At 33.4% G+C, this 25,473-nt stretch overlaps 6 protein-coding genes across 6 annotated transcripts; 4 read left to right on the top strand and 2 right to left on the bottom strand.

Annotated features, from left to right (window-relative positions):
* Nucleotides 1-1,304: 1,304 nt before the first annotated feature.
* Nucleotides 1,305-7,279, top strand: MONOS_14923 (uncharacterized protein; the record flags this gene model as incomplete). The annotated part of the gene is made up of 6 exons (XM_067867763.1): nt 1,305-1,556; nt 1,613-2,117; nt 2,187-2,285; nt 2,397-4,900; nt 5,026-6,145; nt 6,639-7,279. The coding sequence occupies 6 exons, from the start codon at nt 1,305-1,307 to the stop codon at nt 7,277-7,279; spliced, it is 5,121 nt and encodes a 1,706-aa protein (XP_067731192.1).
* A 1,404-nt stretch (nt 7,280-8,683) lies between these two features.
* On the top strand, nt 8,684-10,006 carry MONOS_18586 (uncharacterized protein). Its single transcript, XM_067871618.1, has 2 exons — nt 8,684-8,936; nt 9,002-10,006. Exons 1-2 carry the CDS (start codon nt 8,715-8,717, stop codon nt 9,764-9,766), a joined length of 987 nt encoding a protein of 328 aa, XP_067731191.1. The 5' UTR covers nt 8,684-8,714; the 3' UTR covers nt 9,767-10,006.
* A 5,766-nt stretch (nt 10,007-15,772) lies between these two features.
* Nucleotides 15,773-20,232, top strand: MONOS_15353 (uncharacterized protein; the record flags this gene model as incomplete). The annotated part of the gene is made up of 3 exons (XM_067868223.1): nt 15,773-15,793; nt 15,859-15,875; nt 16,025-20,232. The coding sequence occupies 3 exons, from the start codon at nt 15,773-15,775 to the stop codon at nt 19,653-19,655; spliced, it is 3,669 nt and encodes a 1,222-aa protein (XP_067731190.1). The 3' UTR covers nt 19,656-20,232.
* A 390-nt stretch (nt 20,233-20,622) lies between these two features.
* On the top strand, nt 20,623-21,780 carry MONOS_15354 (putative ISXO2-like transposase domain; the record flags this gene model as incomplete). Its single annotated transcript, XM_067868224.1, has 1 exon — nt 20,623-21,780. The coding sequence occupies one exon, from the start codon at nt 20,623-20,625 to the stop codon at nt 21,778-21,780; it is 1,158 nt and encodes a 385-aa protein (XP_067731189.1).
* Nucleotides 21,781-22,436: 656 nt separating this feature from the next.
* On the bottom strand, nt 22,437-22,967 carry MONOS_15355 (uncharacterized protein; the record flags this gene model as incomplete). Its single annotated transcript, XM_067868225.1, has 1 exon — nt 22,437-22,967. One exon carries the CDS (start codon nt 22,965-22,967, stop codon nt 22,437-22,439), a length of 531 nt encoding a protein of 176 aa, XP_067731188.1.
* A 551-nt stretch (nt 22,968-23,518) lies between these two features.
* MONOS_15356 (uncharacterized protein) lies at nt 23,519-24,253 on the bottom strand (the record flags this gene model as incomplete). The annotated part of the gene is made up of 1 exon (XM_067868226.1): nt 23,519-24,253. One exon carries the CDS (start codon nt 24,251-24,253, stop codon nt 23,519-23,521), a length of 735 nt encoding a protein of 244 aa, XP_067731187.1.
* Nucleotides 24,254-25,473: the final 1,220 nt, after the last annotated feature.

Raw genomic sequence — 25,473 nt, 5'->3', positions numbered from 1 at the left:
TTGTTTTTGAATGTTAACTACTTTTATAATTTATATTATTTCTTTCAAAAATTTTATGATTTAAGTGGCTCAATAACAGAAAAACTTGCCCTGTTTGCAATGCATCTTGCGATGCTGAAAAAGTGATTCCGATATATGGCAGAGGAAAAGAGTCAACAGATCCAAAGTTTTTAAACTTATATATATTGTTATTTTATGGTAATATTTATATTTTCAAAATTAGAACTAAAACTATTCCACCTCGACCAGCTGCTCATCGACCTCCATCTCCTCCTCCGCAACCACATCATCAAATTCCTCAATTCAATCATGCTTTTCGAGCATTTCCTGGAGGCTTTTCTTTCCAATTTGGAACTGGAGTTGGATTTGTTCCTCCAATGTTTCCGTTTGGTGGATTTATGCCAACTTTGCAGCCAGCCGAACCTTTCCCGCGTACTAACTTCATTCAAAATGAAGAAAATCAAAACATAACGATACCAGATACTGTATCGCATGACGGAACAGTCGATTCTGAAAGAAATACAAATAGAACTAATCTGCAAAACAATATGTTCGATCATCAACAAATGATACAAAAAAGATTACTTCAAATATTGATGTTGGTCCTCTTTTTCTTCATGTTTTTTATTCTTTTGTGATTATATTTTTTTAAGTTCACACAATTTTCATTTCACAAAAGTTTTTATTTCTTAAATTGCATTTATGTATTTTATAAAAATCATTCGTCATTTCATAAAGCAAATAATTGATAGAAATAAGAGTGGTTTCTTTGTCAATTTTTATTTTTATTGTTGTTTTCTAGCCTCTTTATCTTCCATATTTATCCAATTTGTCTGCTTCAATAAACATTCTCTTCTAAAATTTTTATAATAAAAATGCTTCTTTTTGTAGGAAAAGCATTTTCTTTACGCAAAAACAAGAGTTTTTGAAAAGCTATGAAAGATATCACGAAAATGCAAAGAAAAGCTAATTCTTGATAAAAAATCAAATATTTCTTGATAAATATATATTTTTTGATCACAATAGTTTTTTTGACTTTTAACATATCGTAATTTTATCTATTTTTCAAGATGAAAAGTAATAATAAAAAAGTATTATCTGAAAAATTTTTGTTACGATTCAGTTTGATCAAAACATTTTTCATTATGTATTATGTGTGAGTGTGAAACATGAACTTAGAAAAAAATAACAAAGTCAGTTTATTTTCTAATAAAATGAAAGTTTAAAAATTCTTTGATCTAAATATTTTTCTTTGCTGTTTTGAGAAGGTGAAGGTACTCTTTGGGATTCGTTAAGTGCCAGTCATGGAGTACCTTCAATACGACAACAAATTTTTGGAACATGTTAAAAAAGAAGATGTAGATCCTGTTTTTCATCAATTTTTAGATTTGATTGAAGCATATGAAGGCTCATCCTTACAAGTTCACAGGCCCGTGAAAAGATGTGGATATGACTTGGCTCATAGACCTATTATTGCAATTCAAGCTCATGCAGTGAATGATTTTTTGAAATTGGAACATGTTATTCTTGCATTGATGCTTGTTGTTATGGAAATCGTTTGTTTTCATCCCTGTTAAACTTTATAACTGTGTATTAATTGCTGTTGAAATAGTACCCAAAACCGTTCATTGTGTTGCTGACGCAATTTTTTCAAAATTCTTGCTTTCATTTCTCAATTGATGAATTTAAGACATTCTACAAAAAGCTTCCAAAAGAAATATCTTCTAAAATGGAAGCAGTATATGTTATTGGTCCGATTTCATCAAATTCGTTTTTGTCCTCGTTCAGGTCTTTTTCGTTACCAAAGGAATTGAAAGTTAAAATGCATTATTTGAGTTATTGTGACTCTTTGGAATCTTTTCTTTCCATAAACGAAATTCAACTCGAGTCGTGTCTATACAGAATGGATAAAGAAAAGAAAATCATTCGGCACATGCAGATGCATCCTCCTATTTTGTCAAAAAGTTCTGAAACTTCTGAAGAATCGCTTTCAACCCTTCCACAAATTTCACTTGGAACACTCCATAAAATTGAAGTTAAGCGTACACAGATTTCATCTTTCGAATATTTACCGTTTTGGTTGATTTCTTTAGGATCTGCTTTTTCAAGAACACATTGTATGAACTTTATTCTTTTTCAAATATTCTTCATTTTTTTTTTTGGAACAATTTCAAAACTATCTCCAGACAACGTTTGTCCATTGCTATTTCAAGAAGCTCCGTGCTTCCCAAATTCAATGATAACAGTTGATCTGTTTGCGAAGACAGTACATCTTTTTCTGACGGGTATTAATCTTTAACCATTTCAATAGAATCACGGGTTTTTAATTAAAAAATTTTGATTTTTTGATTTTTCCGATAATTATGATTTCTGACGCCTTATAAAACATTCATAAGACCCACTGACATACTTGCCCGATGGCTCCAGCGTCTCAATGTGTATTTATGTTCTGTGCACTTTTCTTGGCATGTTGACACCAAATCTCATTCCAGTGCATTCTGCTGTGGAGTTTGTTATTGCCGTCTCATGCGGCAGGAGAGCTGAACTGGAAAAGATTGAAAAGGAGTACAGGCGCAAAGTTGTGAAATCGATGAAGAAAAAAACTGACGAAAACGCATCCGATGCTCAGCCTACAGAAGCAGAAGAAAGCAATAAATTACCAGAAGAAGATGAAGATCTTTCTGACTCTGAAGAAGAAGACAAAAACACGGAGAAAAATGAAGCAGATTTTGAGCCAATTCCGATCCCACCCCGAGAAACAAGCCCCGAAGAAGACGAAGAAAAGCGGCTGGTTGATTTGTTGTGGATGCTCTGTGATGAAGATGACTTTGATGAAAACGATGCAACTTATCAACGACTGCACAAAAAGATCAAACAGCAGGCAAAAGAGGAAAAGCAGAGGGCAAAAGCGAGAGAAGAGGCAGAAGAGAAAAAGGATGAAAAGAAAAGTGAACAAAAAGAGCAGCCAACGGAAGATACAAGCAATGGAAAAACAAAAGAAGAAAGCAAAACAGAAGAGGTAAATGAAATGAAAAAGAAAGAAAAAGAAGAAGGGAAAGGCAAAGACAAAGACAAAGATAATGAAGCTGAAAAAGAGAATGCGAAAGATCAAAAACCAGAAGAGAAGAAAACCAACAAGCTCGCCAATCAGACCAACATGGAAGTGCTTGAAACCAACTTATCATTCTTTATCCGCGAATCCATTTTCAGCCGCCTGGACTTCTTCTACCTGTTCAGACTGGCTTCTGCTGTGTGGAGCATCCCTGCTGAGCATCTGGCGTCTCTTCAGCTGCTGTGTCTGATGATGGGCGACGTTTGGGTGGGTGAAGAAGAGATGGCACAGCGCGTGTGGGACTCGAAGGAGAAAAGGCGCATTAGGATGGAGAAATTGAGAAAGGAGGCGCTGAAAAAGGAGGAGGAGAGGAAAGCGGCAGAGGCAGCGGAAGCTGCGGAGAATGAAAAAAATAAACAGAATGGAAATAATAAAACAAAGAAAGAACAAAAGGAAGTCAAATCTGTAACTCCATCTGCCTCTTCATCTCCTTCCCCTTCACTTTCACCTCCTTCCTGTTCTTCGACTGTCACTTCAGCATCCACTTCAGCCACTTCAACACCATCAAGCACTTTATCTCTATCTCCATCATTATCATCCTCACCAATGCTTTCTTCCTCTGCTTACTCTGCTTCTGCATCTCCATCAAACATTCCACAGAACTCAATGCACACTTCACAAACATTCGTCACTTCATCTGCAAATTACACCTCAGCTGCCTCGTCAACTTGCCCTTCTTTGCACTCAACATTATCTTCAATTCGCTCTCTTTCTGATTCTCCTTCTCTGTCTGCTGTTTCTTCACAAGCAGAAGCCTTTTCTCCAACTTCTCCAAATCCGCTTTCTTCTTCAAATTCCTCTTCTTTGACTTCTTTAACGCTGAAAGAAGGTTCTGAAAATACTTCCTTCTTATCACAGATTGCTCAAGAGGCACAACAAGCTCAGAAAATGGAGGGGCAAACTTCTTCTATATCTTCGCCAACTCCAACTGTGGATGGATCATCTAATGAGCGACTAGGAGCATCAGAAACGACATCATCATCATCGTCTTCTTCTTCTTCTTCTTCTTCAGCTGAAGCTCAAACAACGACAAATCAATCATCATCATCAGAAGCAGAAGCAGAGGCAGCATCAAACACACAAGCCGAAGAGCAGCCTCGCCAGCGCACTCCGCCTTCATTCACAGTTGTCATTCCAAACAATTCCCTCGGCTTTAACATGAAAACAGCACCGAATATCCTGCCGAATCTGTTTGGGCTGGCAGAAGCGTTCAGAGGGTATTTTTTCCCTCCGACTGATAAGATTGAAGAGGCGCTGATTAAATGGATGAATGAGAGAGAGGTGATTCAGGAAAAGCTGTGCAGCGTGAGAAGAAAAAGGCTGGAGAAAGAAAAAGCGCTTTTGGAATCAGAATTGAAAGGAATAAAGCAACAAAGGGATTTAGCGAACAGACAGCAGAAGCAGAGTGGAGAAAGTGCTACAGAAGCAAAAAATAACAGAGAAAAAGAACTGGAAAAGGAAATTTCTGTAATCAAACGAAAAATTGAGCGAGAGACAGAAAAACTGAGGATTATTCGAACGGCTCCTCCACTTCCTTCTCTTTCAGAAAAACAGCAATCATCAGCACCGTTATCTGCTTCTTCTTTCTCTTCTTCTTCTTCTTCCTCAGAAGTTTCACAAACTTCTCTTTCGTCTCCGTTCTCTGCTTCTTCTGCATGCTTTCCTTCACATCAGTTGCTTTCACGTCACATTAATTCCTGCTTAAACTTGACTTTGGCGTTTTTCTTCGCCTCTTGGCTGTCTGTTAGAGCTGAAATCGCAAGGCAAGTTGAGCAAAAAGGACAATATGTGTGTTTAATTTTATTATTTGTTTTTTTGTTAATGTTTAAATTATTTCTTTTCTTCATTTTTTCTTTCTTCATGTGTTTCTTTGTTTATCTATAATAAATACTAATATTTAAATTCCCTTTTAGCACAACATATTTCCCTCTTTTCTTCCACTTCGCATGCTTCCCATCATCCAAGCTTCTCTGATCGAACTGTTCAGACATCGAAAGCCAATGAGCGATGATCCTCTTTCCATTCCTCCTCTCACATACAATCTGATGAGTATCGCATCCTCTTTTAACATCCCTTCGCCTCTTTCCTTATTACCCAAATCTGCCTCCAGCAGCCAGTCAAATTACACCCAGTTGAATTCCTCGGCATCACAACAGAATTCGCCTGATGAATCGCAAAGGAATGAAGCTGAGCGTCCTCTTTCGTTCGACAATGCAGTTGGCGCTGCTTCGTCTTGCCCGTCGGCTGCAATCGCGAGCCGGCGTCTGTTTATCCGCTACTTCGACAACTTCCGCTTTTCTTATCACTATTTGGCTCAAGGCACAGTTGCTCCACAGCAGCCTCAGCCACATAAAGAGAATGATTCTTCTTCTTCAACTGCAGAGAGCTCATCTGATCCATCCACTTCGCAATCTTTTTCAATCCCTGCTGCTTCTGCTTCTTCTTCTTCTTCTCAACCTTCTTCTACTATTCCTGCATCAAGCTTGCGAAAAAACTCGGAAACAACTAAAGAAAGCAAGGAAACAGAAAATTCTCAATTGATTGTTCAGCAACATACAGGAATTCATCAAAATTCGCCTGAAGAATCACAAATGAATGAATCCCATCAATTTCAGACTGCAACCATTCAAACAGAAGGGAATTGTATTTCAGGTTCTGACTCTTCATTGCAGCAACAGCAGCAATGCAACCAGTCTTCTTCTTCTTCTTCTTCTTCTTCTTCTTCTTCCACTTGCACAGATGCTCCACAAACTTCTCCGCAAAGCGAAACTCAACAATCAAATAATGTCACAGCTTCTGCACCTTCTTCTGCTGAAGAAAAAGTTGTATTCCCATTTTGCTTTACTGCAGAAATTAGTAGGGTGTCTCCTTATATTCTTTTCGTGGAGCAGCAAAGGTATCGCTTGGATGACATTATCCGCAAAAGAAACAACGAAATTGCATCATCGGAAGATAAGCAGAAAAATATGGAAAATAACAAAGAAAAGGAAGGCGAAAAAGCGAAGGAAAGAGAAAAGAGAGATAAAAAGAAAAGTAAAAGAGAAAGGAAATATAACTGAATTTTATTATATTATTTTTCTTCTTTCTTTCAAGTTGTTTGCGCAAGCACCAACAAAGCATTTCCTCAGAAGTGTCTGATAAAATGAATAAATTTTTGAAACAAATGTGTTTTGTATCAAAAATTATTGATTGGATTTTCATTCAATCTGTCACCTCAGCTATTTGCTTTTCGTTTTTACCAACAAACGTTAATGTTTGAAGACTTTTAGCCTATTATGCGTAAGGCGAAAATTCTTTTAAAGATTGAAGGTGATTAAAGAATTGCTTCAACAATGAAATCTCGACTGAAATAATTCTGATTTTGTTGTTCGATGGAGGAAGGTCAAGAATGAAGCAGAAGATTTGAGAGAGATTGTGAATGATAACATCAGGAGGGATCTGAAGGTATTTGAAATGGTGACGATGGAAATGTCGCCTGAGGAGCAGTGGAGGAGAGCTGAGAGAGAGGCGGAGAAGAAGAATGAAGAGAGGATAAAGAAGAGGGTGTATGCGAAAAGCTTGGGACACTCGGAATCATCGGAGCATCTTCTATCTGAGAGTGGATCGACTGAATATATCTTGGGAAGAGATTCAGACAAGATTCCAGAATGGGCATTGGAGAAGGTTGATGAGAAAGAAGAAGAGACAAGAAAGAGAACTCCGTCGCCATCCATTTCATCCACTTCAACCACAGACACTTCAGACACAGAATCCACTTTTGTTCGATCAGAGAGTCTGTGTCCAACCACTTCATCGATGTCGAATCTGGTGGATGCAATGGCCTGCTCTTCACCACATGAGAAGCTGATTGTTGACTTAAGGGATTCGCTGTTCATGCTTTTGCATGGAAGAAATAAGACAAAGGAAATGGCAATTGGGAGTTTGCAAGAGAGAGAGATGACAGCTGTCCAGATCATGTTCTGGGTAGCAAATGTGGCACTCCACTCGTTTGAGGATGAGGAAGATGAACTTCCCTCTTTATCAAACTTGAGCCCTCATATTGTTCTCTTCTCAGAACACATGGTTATCTGCATTGTCCTCCACTTTGATTGCTCTTCTGATGATTCCGATTCTTCATCTATCTCTTCATTAACTGTTGTCTCTTCTTCTTCCTCAATGTTTCAGTGATGAGCGAGAGATTCACAGACTCACCACCTCCTTCATCTGCCTTTGAGAATGACGACGACAGTTGAGATATGTTGTGATGAATCAGGAGAATCAGAGGAGCTGGAAGATCCAGAGAAGAAGGGAAGGCAAACAAGGGACAATCTCCCTTCTTCAACGATAATGGAAAGCAAGACGAAAAAGTGATGGGTCAAAAGAGCGGAGGCAAAGACCAGTTTTTAAGCAGAGGAGTGATTTTATTATTTTTGTTGTTTTTAAAATTTTTGTTGTTCTTCATTTTTTTCATGTTTTTTCGTTTTTGTTTGTTTTTAATTTTCAGTCAATTTCTTTGAATTTTTTGTTCTCTTCAACAATTGTGCGATTTCAATTTTCTGTTGTTGTTTGTGCCATTTGTCCTGTTTGAATTTTTTGGAATAATTTTTAGAAGCATCATTTATGTTGGAGAAGAGAGAATGCAGGATTTTGTGGAGCTTTTCTTCTTCATGCTGCAAATTAATTATTTTGTTCTTTCTTTCATTGTTTCATTTTTGATACAATCATTCAATTTTTCTCATTCTCACTTTTTCGCATCTCTGTCTGCTTCTCTCTTTGCTGCTTCTCTTCACTTTTCTGTTATAATCTTTAATATTATTCACGTTCTATTCTCTTTTTTTTTCACAGTTTCTTTGGTGTTTTCATTTCTTTTCTCAACTCTCGGAAAAACAAAATTTTTCCAAGAAATCTATTCATATGCTGTGAAATGATAATCACGTTCATTTGTAATTCGCTTTCAAGCAGTATTTGTATCAGATTCTTAAAAAGATTCTCTCTAGCACATTGAACTGTGTTTTGCAATGATCATTTTTCTTCCATAATTATAACATAATATCAATCAATTTTTAAACTTTTTTTTAAGCTCTATGAACGCAAGCACGAATTTAAACGAGGAATGAAAAACATTTTTAATTTCTAAAATATATTCCAAATATTACTTTATTTTATCTTTGCTTAATTTTTTTGGTTTCTTTTGAAAACATCAAAATGATCTTGTTTCATAATGGAAACGTTCCACGAAATGATAGATATTAAAACCAACAGAAATTTTTAAAAGTATTCTTGTTTTAATTAATATTTCTTTCTTTTTAAATGTTATGATCTTTTCAACAACAACAAATTATGTTTTTTAGAATTGTTTTCTGAATTGGAACATTGCAAAGAAGAAACACAAAAACAAAAAATAGAAGAAATGAATGAGTCAATTGAGCGGTTGAATGAAGAAGATTTAAAAGTTGTTCTGTCAATTGGAATGTTTGAGAAGATTGGCAAAATGATTTATGAGAAAAAAATTTTGATGGAAAATGCCATTTTGTTATTGAAGCGAATGGGACTTTGTAAAACGTTGAACAAAATTTTTGTTACATGTTTCAGACGGACTTTATTGTATTATATATTTGTGACGATGATTTTTGAGGAAGATAAGAAGGAAAAAAAGAACGAGGAGCTGTTAATTGGGCTTTGCGAATGTTATCATTTGCTTAATGATTTCAAAGATAAAAAAGAATTGTATTCCATCACTGTGCCTTGCCTTTTAAAAGCTGCTTTTATCAAGGAAGAAAGTGAAGAAACTCAAAAAGAAGCAGAAATTTCTTTGATGGCATTATGCAACGTTGCATATTTGATGGTGTGGTTGTCTTATTTTAGAATAATTTTGCTTTATTTATTTACGATTGGCAAATTTTAATGCAGAATTTAGATAAAGAAATTTATTTAGAAGAGATAAAAGAGATTATTACATATCATCAAAAGCATCGAAACATGTCACGACTTGCCTATCAATTATCCTGGAATTTCTTGATAAATAGATTTTATGCAGACAGAAGCATGGAAAGCGTTGTTATGAACGAGCTGCATTTTTTGAGAGAGGCGGAGAGAGAATTGGAAGAACTATCGCATTACGTGGATTGGAAGAAAAAGGAAAATGAAAAGACTGCAAAGGAACCAACAGCATCAGAAATGATAAAGAAATGGCATAGTAATCTTTTTGATTTCTTTAGCGGGAGTGACATTGAAGAAAAAGATTATGGGTCATTGATTTCTTTTCTTGTTCGGCTTTACAGATTAGCAAATGAATGCAGAAAGGATATATGTTCAACAGGAATTGGAGTTTTCGAAAGAATGTCAGGAAGAGCTGATGTGAATATTGAAGGATTGATGAAAAGTGGAGTCGTTGATCTGATTTTGAAGGAAGTCTGCCAATCAACTTTGGAAGACAGCATTTCATATAACTGCTTGAAATTGTTTCTGAATCTTTCCGGGAGGTTGAATGAAAAGGAGGACAATGAAACTGAAGAGACTGAAAGAAAGGCAACCAAAAGGAAAATGTTTGATAAAATAGAAGAAGAAGGATATGAAGATATCGTCACAAGCTTCAGTGTTGTGCTTCCATTTTTTAACAAGCATTTTCTTATTGTCATATCAGAATGTTTTGAAGATTATTTTGTAAATGTTTGAGGAAATGAAATTCTGCGATAATTCTGTTTTTCATAATTTCAATTTTTCTTTATGAATAATTTCCTTCATTGGCAAACGATTGTTTGCAGCCTTTTTCTATCGATAATTTTTGTTGGATTGTCTGATAAATTATCAACTGATAATGTAAATGTTTGAGATAAGGAAATTCATTTCATTTTGTAGTTCTCATTTATTGTTTTTCTTTTTGTATCATTTCACAAAATTGAAAACAACTTCATTTGAAATTTTTATTAATATTTGTATTTTTTGACATTCAACTTCATTTTGAAGAAACGAAGAAAAAAAACAACTTATCTGATTCTTTTGAAAATCAAACTCTTGTTCGAGACTTGATCGAAAAATTTCTGTCAATTATATATTCAAAAAAATATTCCATCATTTTAGCTTCATTAGCTGAATGCATAAAACATAGGTGCTCTTTAATTATTTTTCATTTATCAAAATATATTTTTTTATACAGAGATTTAAATCCTGATGAATCTCAAACAAAAGAATGATAACTTACAAAATCAGCTCCTATTTGAACTTTTCAAATTTTCTCTTTTTGTTTTTCAAAGTCGTTCTCAGAAAATTCATCTTCTTGAACATTACAAAAATAAAAATTCAGTTATTATGCACATGCACCTTCACAGATGCAATTTTTTACTACACATGAATTATTTTAATCTATCATATTAACATTCATTATAAAAACGATCCTTTTTTTTTTTTTTTTTTTTTTTTTTTTTTTTTTTTTGAAATAAGAATTTAATTAATTGTTCGTTCATCCATTTATTTGTTTGAATGTCTGGGTGGTTATTTTTGAAAACACACAATTTCCATCAATAAGTTTGTTTGATTTTAAGTTTTGAATATTCATTAAAGAACTATGAAAAGTCTTTGATCTATTAAATAATTCCTCTGTGACTTTCTTGTATCTCGCTTTGCTTTTCAAATAATCAAATTCCATTCATGATTTGAATTTCGATTTTTTCACCAGTAACAAAAACCTAAAGAATACGCATTCCATGAATAAAGTTATGATTTCAAAAATAATCACCTATCACCTGAAAGTTTCAATTCTTTTTTCTTTGTTTGTTCAAATCACATTCAGAAGTGTTTGAAAATTTTCTAATCCAATTTCATTATCAGGACCAAAATTTTCTATTTTCAATGAGTTTTTTTGAATGAAAACTAATTCTGAAGACATTTTCAAAAATGTCATCTTCCATTTTTGTTATTTTTTAATGGTAAATATTTGAAAACGATCTTGAATTTGTTTTGTTTGTTTTCTGATAAAAGACTAGCACGTGGAAGTTTGAGTTTTTTTTTTTTTGGTTTGATATTTTTGAGTGTTGTTTTGTTTTAAAAATTTTCTTTTTTTCGCTTAAAGTTATTTTTTAATAATGAACCACTTCGTTTTATTAAATATTGATGAACAAATTTTCGATGGATCAAAGTTTTTATTTGAACAAGAAAATATTGTTCTATTTTTGTATTTCAAGATTCAAAAGTGATTAACTGAAAATGGTATTCAAAATGGGCATAAACATAAACAATAATTTTTATGGTTTAGATTCAAATATTCTCTAATCGATATTTGTGTGATTTTTTTTACGAAATGTCGCAAGTGCTAAAATTTTTGGATAATTGAATTTTGACATTATTTTCCGGAATTTTTTTATTCGTTCAATCTATTATTTCTCGAAAATCTATTTTGCTCACAAAAATTATCCAATATTCAATGTTTATCATCCTTATCAAATAAGGCAAAACAAATGAACGAAAACTTGAAAAAAATGCTAAATTTCTTTGAATCTGCATTCAAAACATATGCGTCAATATTTAAATAAGAATAACACATGAACCTTTTCTTTTCTTTTTATTTTATTTTGTTTTGTTTGTTTTGTTTGTTTTGTTTGTTTTGTTTGTTTTGTTTGTTTTGTTTGTTTTGTTTTGTTTTGTTTCAAATATTATTTTGAATTTATTTTTGTTTGATAGTTTAAAAATTATCAAAAACAACTGCATAAAATTAAGAAAAGGTTATTTACAAAAATAAAATAAAAATAAGGATTGTTATTTTTGAAAAGTCGCAAATGTTAAATAATTGAGTTTTATAAAAATTGTCATTATTAAATCGTTTTTTGCAATTTTTTCTTTAGACTTTAAAATTTTACAAATAAAAAAACGCACTCCTATTTGATGTGAAAATATGTCAGTTGCATAGAAGTTTGGTGAATATATTGCAAAAAATGATCAAATAATAACAATTTTCATTAAACCCAGATATTGATAATTTTGAACTTTTCAAAAAGGATAACCCATATTTTTCTTCTTTTATATTCTCTTTCATTGACATTTTCTTTTTTGAAAATAATTTCCATTTATAGTTATAATTTTTCGATTTTGGTTGAAAGTTTTTCTATTTTCAATTATTTTTTGTGAACTTTTTTTCGTTAGTGAAAATTTTTAAAAGTGATAACAAAATAAAAATATTTTTATATTGATTAGAGAATTGGGTTTTATCGAACATTTCAAGTTAAGATAGGAAAAAACATTCATTTTATATTTTGTCCATACATTATTTGGGTTAGGATTTATCTTTTAAGTACTATTCTGAAATGAATATACAGAAAAGCTTTGTAATAATTACAATCCTATTTGTGCAATTTTTTGTGATTATAACCGAATTCGATTATAACGGAAGCTGCCTTTACTTTGAATATTTAATCGAAATATTTTTTTAACCTTTTGAAAAAGTAAATTGACTTATTTAATCAAAATCCACCTTTTTTAATTTAAATTTACAATTTATAATGTTTCATTAGATACAACGCAGATTTAATCGGATCATTTGAATAAATAGAGGTTTTTTAATAACCCTATGTTAATTTGAATAAAGACCACTTAATTCAAATAAAAGGCCAAATGGGGAAAAATATTTCACTTCAGGTATTTTCATTGAAAAATTATGTCCTTTTCATTGACTTTTTGAGATCAAAATACACAATAAAAATGGGTCCATTTTAACCATACGTGAAATGTTGGCAAACTTTCTGTTATTATTTTCACGATGCCTGTTTAAGGATATGAAACAATAATTTATTTTGAAATCTGAGAAAGTTAAAAATTGTTATGAGTGAAGCAATTTTTTCATGCTTTGTGCATAAAAAGCTTGAAAGTCCATATTTTCCCCCAAATATTAAAAATCAATATGAGATTTTGAATTAGAAAAGATCATTTAAATTTATAATAATTAGTAGAAGTATTGAATTTTTTGAAAACTTTGTTTTGACTTTTGTTTTAATTGTTGCAAATTTAAAAGTAAGTTTTTCATAATTTTTTGGTAAAAATAGTTGTTTTCATATTCATTAGATAATTCTAGTATAAATTGTTTTTCAAACTTCATGACAAATATGTTGTTATTAACTTTTCTAGAAACAACAATCAATAATCTTGTTGTTATCTCAATTTGCAACTTTTTTTAACAATTCAATAACTGTTAAATGAAAAGAATGTCAAATATTAATTTCTTTTCATCAAAAGGAATCAATATAAAAAATATTTTGCAATAAAAGCATATAATTGAAAAAAAAACTCTTTCATAGGCAACGATAAAAGTGTTCATAGAAACAGAAAGCAGAAATCAGAAATGAATTAAAAATAAAATGATCACCTTTAATCATTATGCAAATTCTTGTCTCAGAAATGAACATGTTTATTTAAAAACAAAATGCTGTCAAGTACCTTTTATCCTTTATTAAATTAAATAAAATATTCGATGTGAGGTTCAGCAAGCTTATAAAAATGCTTCGAAGAAAAGTGCATCGAAAGGGCTGATATGAAAAACAAATCATTTAAATTAAAAAAATACGTCACAGATATATATATCCTTCAAACAGGTTCGTCAAGTGATTCTTGTTCATCAAGGTTTTAAATGAAAGTGTTTCAAATAAAAAATTATGTAATTCAAAGATATATGGGTGATTCTTTTTGAAAAGTCACAAATGTTCAATTTTCAAATAAATCAAAAATTTTCATATTTTGCTTAATAAATTTTTAACAAATATCAAACTTCTTAAATATGGAATCTATTTCTTGATAATGCTATTTCACACATTCTTAAGAAGATTTGTGAGTGGAAACAAAAATTTGAGCAAAATATGAAAAAGTTTTTTTATTTGGAAATCAAACATTTGCGACTTTTCAAAAAGAATGACCCATATCGAGATCCAAACGTTCATCAAAATTTCATAAAAGAATGGATTTATAGTTAATATTGAAAGAAAATTTTTACACAAAAACATACAATTTATGTGCTTTCAAAAACAAACATCGTTAATGAAAAAAAACACGTTAAAAATTACTTGCAAAAAATATTTATCATAAAAAAAAACCATTTCTCTTTTATGATATGATCTTCAGATATTTGTCGAATAATATTCAAATTCATATTATTTGGAGGCTTTCCTTATTATTTTTCTTTCCATGCTTGCGCTTGCATTTTTTTCTTGAATCAATTTTTTTTCCGTTTCTTTTTTATTTGACAATTCTGAAACTTTTCTAAAAAAAATTCCATCATCAGCTTCTAAAGAGTTGTTATCGATCACAATGTTCGTGAGCCTGCATGCGATCTTCACATCAGCAGAAAAATCTTCTCGTGGACCTGTGTTTTTTTCTGACATTCGGAACCACAATCTTTTCATTCGACTGAAAAACCATTCTACAGGTGTACAATGTTTTGCAACTTTCTTATTGAAAATTTCCACTTCCTTTGCAGTCATAACGCTTATCCCGGCTTTTGTGAATAACGTTTCTGATTGAGTTGAAGAAGTTGCAACTGATGCAGGAACGATGAAAAAATTGCCTGCTGGAGGAGAGATTGATGAAGATGAAGAAGCAGATGGAAAAGATAATAATGGAGAAACAGATAAAGACTTAAATGAAGGTTGAGAAGAGAGTGAAGAAGGCTGAGTCGAAGAGAAAGAAGAAAGCTGTGTTGAAGAGAGAGAATAAACGGATTCAGATCCTGAACGTTGGAATTATTTTTCATTCAAAATTTTGTTTGCTTTATGAATTCTTTTGATGGGAGTTATTACGTTGATATCAATGAAATGGCCTTGATACCCCTTATCAGCCATTATTGACCAACTATCATTTTGATTGCACACTGAATTTCCAAGCTTTTTTTCTTCTGTTTTTTAAGGTATTCGACATGCCAATGCTTGCCATTTTTGAAAAGTGTAACGTCATGAACACCACCAGGAACTGAGTCCGAAACAAACAACGCTTTGAATGGAGGCCAGGCTGATACTGCGACTTCTATTTTCATGCTGTAAGAGTTGTGTTTCCCATCAAACAATTGCCTTGCATCATCAAAGTCTCCAACTGGAACAGAACATCTGACAGTGGTTGCGTCAACAAGCAAGGAAACAGACGGAAATTCTTCGGAAATGAACTTTGGAGTTCTGAGCGGATTTTTGAAAATCTCGTCCAACACTTAAAGCAAATATGGACTGATCTCTCGAATGCTGTTGCTGGCCATTGTTTCCGATAATCCAAGAAAACCTGCGATGTTTTTAACAGTTGTTTTGCTGGCATAGGTGAATTTAAGGTCCTTTTCCAATTCTTGATTATTCTTTTAAACATTATGATAAATAAAAAGTAGAATTAATAATAAAACATTTGTATGGACTGGAATTTTGAAATTCTTTTTGATCCTTGAGAAAAAACTAATTTTTAAAATGACCCATAAATATGAGTATTTTTTTCAAAATTTTAATAAAAATTGATAATTTTGAAACAAAAAGTAGATGATACGTTATTAATTATTATATACTCTTATTATATTAATGATTTTTCAAAAAATAAAACATTAAAAAAATAAATTAAAAAATTAAAATATTTTGATCAATCCCACAATTATATTTTAAATATCCAGAAAATAAGAAATTTGTTTCTTTCGTCAAGAATTGAACCCCAGCTTGTAAATCTGAGACAAATCAAATGTTTAGAAATATTATTAAAGTGTGCAATTAAAGATTATAAAAATTTCATTCTATCCTTAATGAATTTTGTTTATGATTTTTAAGCTGATCAATTTTGTGCAGTTTGAGGATATTAATGTTATGCCGTGATGATCTTGAATTAAGAAACGCTGGTGAGGCCAACAAAGTTTGAATTTCATATGAATTAACTTATTTGTAGAATATTTTAACGATTTTCATTATATTTTTATTAATTTTCTTCTGAAATAAGAGAGAATGCAAAATGCAAGAAAATATTTATTGGAACTGAAGAATGCATTCTGAAAACAGAATCGCTGACAGAAATAAATTTCTTTGGGATTGTTGTTCCATCGAGTTTTAAAAGGACAATTTCAGCAGTGATTGAATCGAGCACTCGAAATGGAGAGTTGCACATGTCGAACTGCGCAATGAGTGTGATTGAAGGGAAGCAAAACACAATTGGATTTTTCTTGATCAAATCAATGGGAAAGATGGTTGAGCTGGACTCTGTCACGATTTCAGATGCGAAATCATCTGTCTCGTTGTTTTCATTTTCACTTTCCTCAGCAAATATGAATGAACAGGAATACAAGGTGAAACTGTTGAATTGCACACTGGAAGGATTGGAGATTGACAGTGGAGTGGCAGTAGAGGGAAAGGCAGCCGTATTTGAAGGGAATGTGGGAGTTGAAATGATGATGAATGGAAGCAAGATAGAAGGGGCATTATCGAAGAAGAGCAAAAAAGGAGGAGCAATGAAAATAGCGTTGAGTGAAGGAGGATTTATGACACTTGAAAATAGTTCATTTATTGGATGTATTTGCGAGAATATGAGTGAGGGAGGAAAAGGAGGAGGGATATACCTGGATTGCAGTTCAAATGAAGGAGGATTTCATCTCTCATCAATATCATTTTCTGGATGCTCAGCAACAGTTGGGAAGAACATGTTTGTGAAGAGTGGGAATCTGGTGAACAGTGTGAAGACAGAGCGTTTTGCATTTGATTGCACGGAATACAAGGATGATGGGAATGCATTTGTTGGGAAAGAAGGGATTTATGAAGAAATGGATCTTCGAGTGTTTCTTTCAAAACTGAAATGGGTGGAGGTGTCTGTTTCAAAGGATGGACACGACACATTGGGATGTGGGAGCGATGAATTTCCTTGTTATTCGATTGAACATGGAATTGCGCATCTGACTTCAGATTTCATCAGTCAAATGTTCATTGTTGAAGTGGGTGTGATTGAAGGAGAAATAAATCTGAAGGAAATGAATTTGAGCTTAAAGAACAGAGATAAATGCAAAGTTGAAGTGAAATCAGGGATTGAAAAAACAAGAGAGGCATTAATAACAACAATCGGAACAGTCTCATTGGTGAGAGTGAAATTTGTGTTTGATTCGAATTTCGCTTCTGTACATGAATCATTGACGTCACCCGAAGGAGGAATTCTTGAGATTATAAATTGCTCATTTGACTCAAAACAATCGGCTGGAGAAGGAAGTATAAAATTAGCAAACATTCCATTTTACATCATTAATACGGCAGAAGGAGAATTGCAGCTTATGGAATGCACAATGTCAAATCTCATTCTTCAAAAATCTGCATTATATCTTTTATCTTCACTTCCATCAGTGATGGATTCATTAACGATTTGTAATTCAACAGTTTCAAAATCTCTGATGGATATTAATGAATGTGGGCAATTAAATATGAAAAAGTTTCATTCAGAAAATATCACAGTTGAAGGAAATGAAGAATCATTAATATCTTGCCTGTCAATGAAAAAGACAATTCAGTTAGCAAATTGCACAATAGGTGGAGTCAGTTCAAAGACTACAAAAGGAAAATTGATGAAATTGGAGAATTGCACAGATGTGAAAATGGACAGTTGCATTTTTGATGGGAATTCAAAGGAAAGAAATGAACAGACTTTCAATGAAGAAGAAGAGATATGCAGGTGGGATGGATCTCTTGTTGATATTGTGAATAGCTCTGTGATGATGAAAGACACAACATTATCGAATTCACTAGAAGGTGGTATTACGATGAGTGGGGGAAATGTGATAATTGAGAAAGGAGAGTTTATGAATAACAATCCATCAATTGAAGGATATCCATCGATGAGAAGAAATATCATATGTTCAGATTCAGGAACATTGAATGTGATGAGTTTGAAAGGAGGAGATGGATTGGAGAGAAACACTTCACTTTGGATGTTGAATGATGGGTGCAGTTTTGAAGGGATTATTTCTGAGAGGACATCTCCATTCTTTATTCCTGTGTTGGAGAGTGTGGAAGCAAAAGAAGAGACAGATCGAATGAAGCTGACATTCAAAGGATTGCTTTTTGTTCCATGCAATCTGTCATTCAGAGTTGTAAAGAGAAAAGGAGAAAAGAAAGAGGTTAAAAATTATGATTTTGATACATATGGGTTTTTATCGGAAAGAGAAGTTGAGGGAAGTGTGGGAAAAGATCTCATCAGCAATTGTGGAAATGAAATAGAGGTGAGCGTGCATGTTTTGTTTGGGAATGCAGAATCTCCTTCGTCAACAAATTCATTCATTCTGAAGAATGCAAATGAAACAAAAACAAATAAGAATGAAAGGATTGTTGAAGGAGGAAAAGAAGGGAAATCGATATGGCTGTTGGTTGTTATAGTGCAAGTTGTGACATTGTTTATTGTTCTGATTGGATTTATTATGTTTGTTGTTCGACGGAGAAAGCAAAAGAGAAGAACAGAAGAACTGGAAGAGATTGTGAATGAATCAGTGAAGAAGGATCCGAAGGCCTTTGAGATGGTGACGATGGTGATGTCTCCAGAGGAACAATGGAGAAGAGCAGAAAGAGAGGCAGAGAAGAAAAATGAAGAAAGAATAAAGAAAAGAGTGAATGATAAAAACTTGGGCCATTCAGAATCATCTGAACATTTGCTGAGTGAGAGTGGCTCCACTGGAAATATCCTTGGACGCGATTCAGATAAGATTCCTGATTGGGCATTGTGGAAAGACGAGGAGGAAGAAGATGATATATCGAGGAAGAGAACACCATCACCATCCATTTCATCCACCTCAACCACAGACACTTCAGACGCAGAATCAACATTTGTTCGTGGTGAGGATCTGTGCCCAACCACATCATCAATGTCGAATCTGGTGGATGCAATGGCCTGCTCATCGCCTCATGAGAAACTGATTGTGGATCTGAGGGATTCACTGTTCATGCTTTTGCATGGAAGAAATGAGAAAAAAGAGATGGCGATTGGGACACTGGTGGAGCGGGAAGTGACAGGGGCCCATCTGCTGTTCTGGGTGGTGCATGGAGCACTCCACTCGTTTGATGAGATGGAAAATCCACTTCAATCATTGGCTAATCTGAGTCCACACATTGTGCTGTTCTCAGAGCAGATGATTATCACAGTTGCAATGCACTCAGATTGCTCTTCTTCATCCGATGACTCTGATTCTTCATCAATCTCTTCATCAACCATTATCACCTCTTCCTCTGACATTTCATTGATGAGCAGGAGAGGAAGAGACTCGCCGCCACCTTCATCTGCGTTTGAGGATGATGAAGACAATCGATATGAATGTTTGCGGTGGAAGGCACCAGAGCTGCTGAATGGGATCAAGAAGCATGCCACAAAGAAAACAGTTGCGTTTTCAATAGGGATGATGCTCTGGGAGTGCTTGACTCTGAATGTTCCGTTTGGGGAATATGAGGCAGAGACTGTGGGAGAGAAGATAAAGAATGGAGAGAGTGCGGTTGTGGAGTTAAGAAAGTTGTGGAGAGCACACACAGAATGTGGAAGAAAGGGATATGATGATGGATGTGAATTGTGTATTGTTCAAGCGCATTCCATTGGACACAGTTTTTTTGGATGATGATTCATTCAAAAATGGTTGAGACAGAGTCTTAAAGAGAGAATGCATGACTTGAGCATTTTCACATGTGTGGAGCGCTGATTGAAAAAGGGATATAAGAAAATGTTCTTTCCTTTCCATACTTGTGGAAAAAGACCAGAACGATAAAATAAAGCTATGAAAAACATAATTCAAATGTATATAAGTATATTTGAAAATAATTGAGAATGCATGTGTGAATAAACAATTGAAATTTAACAAAATGGAAAACAAATTCAAACTTTTAAATAAAAGAACACAATAATCACACAGGATTAATCTTTTGAAATAATGTTCTCATTGTTTTCATGAGTGAAGACAACGCTGTGATCATGTTGGTTTTTGATTATTTTTTTTTCGTTTTTTTGTATTGAGGCCATGAAAAAAATTATGCAAATTTTTAAATAAAAATATTAATATTTTATGCAAAGATTAATAAAAAATTCAAATTCCAAATGGACATCTTTTTTTGAAAATTTTCCATTATAATTATCTTAATATTTGAATTTTTGATCATTTACAGAACAATTTTTTCAAAAACATGAGCGAGAACGAAATATTCGAAGAAGAACCAACTTTCAGTGAGTTTTTAATTCGATCAAACAATAAAAATCATCTTGCAGTTGAATTGCTATCAAAATACGGATTAATCAGAAAAAATAGGAAATGTTGGAAATGCGACAGAATGATGGAGCTGAAACAACACAAAAAGGAAAACGATTTCTATGCCTACAAATGTTCAAAATGTGGAAAAATTTTTAGTTGGAGTTATAATTCTATATTCATGGAATTTCACTTATCACCAATGAAAATTGTATCTCTTTTATATCATTTTTGGTACAAGCATTCAATAAAGGAAGTCACTTTCGAGCTGAATGTTGCAAACAAAACTGTTGTGAAATTTAATGAAAAGATGAGAAGAATATGTTGCTTTTTTGAAACGAGCAAAATGGAAAAAGTTGGTAATAATCGTATTGTTGAAATTGATGAAACTTTAATACACAAAAGAAAAAACGGAGTGGGGAGGTGCACAGAACAGCAGTGGTTATGGGGTGTCATCGAAAGAAAGGAAAAAGGAAAACCTCAAAGATTGATTGTTGAATTTCTTCCTGATAGAAAAGCAGATACAATTTTCTACTTCGTAAAAAAAAACATTGAAAGATCATCAACAATAATGTCTGATAAGTGGTCAGCGTATAATTGCGTAAGTGAAAATGGCTTCACTATAGACAGCGTAAATCACACTCTTAATTTTGTAAAACCAGAAAATCCAAAAGTTTACACGCAGACTATTGAAAGCATCTGGTCTCATTTGAAAAATCATATTCCAAAACGAGGGAGAACATATTTAAAGACAAAGGAATATGTTTACGAGTTTCAATACAGATACAACAATCGACTTTCTCCAACTGCATTCATGAAAGAATTATCAAAGATTGATAAGAAAAATTTGGATGTTTTTCTTCGTGCTTACAACGATAGTGCTGAAAATATGTTAAGTGTTTTGAATAAAGAAAGAAAATTCAAATTATCATCTTATTATTTGAAAAAAGAGGAAATGAAAAAAAGAAGAGATTATGAAATGGTCGATGAAACTGAGCTGGATGAAGTTCTTAAGAAAAAAAGGTTAACGAAGAAATTGATTGAAACAAATAAAACTGAATTTTTAAAAAGAAGAAAAATTGATGATGAAGACGAGAAAGAAGAGAAAGAAGAGAAAGAAGAGAAAGAAGAGAAAGAAGAGAAAGAAGAGAAAGAAGTGGAAGAAGAGAAAGAAAAGAAAGAAGTGGAAGAAGTGGAGGAAGGAGAAGAAGAAAAAGAAGAAGAAGAAGAAACCATCTCAGATTTTGAAACAAAGACTGTTAGAAAAAAAAGAAATATTAGAAACAGATCAAAAAATGGTAGATTCGTGAAAATTACAGAGAATCAACAGATTGAAACTTTAATTCTTGAATCAAAACTGTTTTGTGAAAAAAAGGAAACAACAATTGAGGAGATGGAGAAAAAAGAAAAAGAAAAAACAAATACAATTCAAAATCGAAAAATTCTTAGAAGTTTCATCAAATCAACAAATATTGGAACCGAGCAATATCCTATTAGTTTGTAGATAAATTTATCACAACACTTTATTTCACATCACTTTTAAACGATGTTCAAACAATGCAATTAAATTACAAATTATCTTTTTTTGTTTATCATCAAATTTGTCAAAACATGTGAAAAGATTCTTTGCTAATTGTTGGAATTGCATTTATTGAACTGAAATTCAATTATTCTATTTGAATATCCATATTGCAATAACAATCAGATTGAATACAATCACTCAACCACAATTTTCTCATTCTCAAACAACATGATTGTTGTTGTTTCAGAAAACAAACTGGAAATCAAGTTCTTCCCAAAACAACCATCATCTCACCATTAATTAAATTAAGTTTCGCCTCATCTTCTCACTTCACAAACTTTCCTCTCCTTTTTTCTTTTCCAGTTTCTTTTCACCCGTGTCCACATCACTCTCTTACTCCACACCCTTCATCAAACAACCCAGATTATTATAACACAACTTTCATCCACTATTTTTTTCACAAATACGAACTCAAATCAGTTCTTCTTCAAACATCGTTCTTTGATGTTCCTTTCCTGAAACTGTTTTATCTCTCTAACCTCCACACATACTCACAAACCCTCCTTTTTTGTGTCTCAAAACAACTACATCCTCTTTCTCTTGTGCTTCTCAGCACAACCTTCTCCTCTTCACTTAACTCAAACTCTATCCCCCTCAAAGCTCTCCACAACCACACTCGAATGCACAGCAAATGGCACCTTCTCAAACGATGCTCCCCTGACTGAGCAGTTCTGTACATTCAGCATCCCATTCAGCGTGCTCACAATCCTGTATGCAACAACCCCACTCTCTCTCCACTCAAACCCCACATTCAACACATTCACCACCCCACCTTCTGTTCCCAGAACCATGCTTTGCCCACTTCCAAACACCTGCGGAAGACTTATCACAAACATCCCCACACTCAGGTGCTCACCACTCCACATCACAGCTTCACATCCATTGCTCTTCAGCTCCCATTCAACACTCATCTTCGCCTGTTTTGCTTCTTCTGCCTCAGGCCCACATATCATTGTTCCTCGCTCAAACACAAAGCAGTCACTCACCACACATCTGTCGCTCACCACAACCTTCTGCTCTTCTTGCCCACTCTCTTCCTTCAGATGTCCAATCCCACACCAAAGCGTGCCACATGCAATCTCCTCTTTCCCGCACCCCAGAACATCCATCCCGCTCCCTTCCGACACATGCACCTCATCTCCGCTGGACTTCACCAGAAACAGAAGCAAGTCAACACTCTCCCTTGCAAATCTTCCATTATCCCTCCCTCACAGCTCCACTTTGCTCACCCTATCTTCGCCCACAAGCTTTATCTCAAACCGTTTCGGAAGGATTGTTGCATTCAAATCCTCTCATGCCACAAACATATATGTCCCTTCCCCTGCCCTGTTTCTCTCAAACACACACCCCTTCACCACAAAGCAATATTAGCAGCTCTCTCCAACAGCATTTATGAATATCTCTCCTCCTTTCTCTTCATTTTCCTTTGCCGAGCATCCTTCAAATGTGCTGCTCTCAACAACAACCACCCCTCCTTCTGCAACCTCACACTTCAATGACCCTCCATCCACTTCTATAGATCCGCACAGTGAGAACATTTGATCGTATCACACTCTGAATCTCTTTCCTCGTTTTGCAACAACCCCGCTCCCCATTCTTATCTTACATCGTTTTATCGTGATCCCACTCATTTCCATCTTTATCCACTTCTCCCCAACAACTACCCCTTCTCCTCCCTCAGAATCACTCCTTCATAAAACTCAGTCCCTCTCACAAATACGCTCTCCTTCTGAATCTCCATGAATTTCACGCTCACCATCCACATATCAACCACCAAAGATCCACTTCCTTCCTTGCTTTCTTCACCTCCAATCTGACAGTCAACAATCATCACAACCCTAACACTAATCGTTGCATTCTCCTCCTTTTTCATGTTTTTCATCCCTTTCCACGTTGTGAAGCACGGCTCTTCTTCACTTCCACATCTTGCAACATCAAATCCTTCTGATGAAATAAATATCTCCATTGAGTTGTATGGAACGAGGAACATGAACAAATCTTTATTCGAATGATAACTATCACTTCCTACAAACAAATTGTTATCGCCTGTCATTGATGAGTAATCATATCTGAATGCTAAAGTCGTAACAGAAAAATTAAAATCCTTTCCCAAAATGAACACATTCTTTCCTATGACTGCATTGCTGTTCTCAAAAGTGACACTCACATCAAAAATAAATGGTTTTTCATCCAAACAATTTTGACATTCCAAATACAAAAACCCTCCTTTTCCATTGCCTGATGAAAGTGAACAAGATGATGCATTTGTTGAATTAATGATCAAATCTTCTTCATTTCTTAATGTCACACTTGCAACACCTCCTTCACCGCTTCCTATGTTCACAATATTTGTTAAGTTGCTGCTTTCACACAAAACAGAAGAAGCCATCACCATGAAGATTCACCAAATGAACGCTCTGCCAAACTGCATCTCTTGAATGTGAAACTTCAACTGGTTGTTGTTATTTCTGAAATTTGAGCAATATACTTTGTTAATAAAACATTAAATATGTATTTCATACATTGAAGATGTCCACATGATAAGATCAAGGACTTCATGCTTAGCGCATATTGATCTGGGATGTGATGTTGATGTATTCAATGTAAATATAGTTTCCCATTTTGTTGCGTTTGCATTGAACTTCATTCCCACAAATCTAGATTCGAATCTCCTCTTTTTTGCTACCAAATATACTTCTTCTCCTTTTCTTGTGCAGTTGTTGTTGCTTAAATAAATATCTTCTTGCATTTTGCATTCTCTCTTATTTCAGAAGAAAATTAATAAAAATATAATGAAAATCGTTAAAATATTCTACAAATAAGTTAATTCATATGAAATTCAAACTTTGTTGGCCTCACCAGCGTTTCTTAATTCAAGATCATCACGGCATAACATTAATATCCTCAAACTGCACAAAATTGATCAGCTTAAAAATCATAAACAAAATTCATTAAGGATAGAATGAAATTTTTATAATCTTTAATTGCACACTTTAATAATATTTCTAAACATTTGATTTGTCTCAGATTTACAAGCTGGGGTTCAATTCTTGACGAAAGAAACAAATTTCTTATTTTCTGGATATTTAAAATATAATGGAAAGATTGAACAAAATATTTTTATTTATTTATTTGTTTTGTTTTGTTTTATTAATCAAATTTTTATTATTTAAATTGAACAATATTACAATTAATAACATTTCATCTATTTTTTGTTTCAAAATTATCAATTTTTATTAAAATTTTGAAAAAAATACTCATATTTATGGGTCATTTTAAAAATTAGTTTTTTCTCAAGGATCAAAAAGAATTTCAAAATTCCAGTCCATACAAATGTTTTATTATTAATTCTACTTTTTATTTATCATAATGTTTAAAAGAATAATCAAGAATTGGAAAAGGACCTTAAATACACCTATGCCGTTTTGCTTGATAACCATTCTAAGAAAACAACCAATTGATCGTGAATGGAAAGAATTTTCTTTTGCCCTCTTTTCGGAACTTTGCTTATGTGAGATGAAAACAAATTTATCAATTCGATAACTGTTTCTTTTGAAATTCGAAGATGTTCATCCTCTTTTTCTTTTAGAAATCCATCAAACAATAAGCCGTAAT

Source organism: Monocercomonoides exilis (assembly GCF_001643675.1).
Source record: "Monocercomonoides exilis strain PA203 chromosome Unknown scaffold12-1864167, whole genome shotgun sequence".
In the NCBI taxonomy this organism is placed as follows: Eukaryota; Preaxostyla; order Oxymonadida; family Polymastigidae; genus Monocercomonoides; species Monocercomonoides exilis.
Note: the sequence above shows the minus strand (reverse complement) of the source record. Positions and strands in the feature narration are given on the sequence as shown.

Coding starts and splice junctions, on each gene's coding strand:
- MONOS_18586 (XM_067871618.1), top strand. CDS start 8,715: ATGATTTTTGAGGAAGATAAGAAGGAAAAAAAGAACGAGGAGCTGTTA. Junction 8,937..9,001: donor GCAACGTTGCATATTTGATG/GTGTGGTTGTCT, acceptor ATTTTAATGCAG/AATTTAGATAAAGAAATTTA.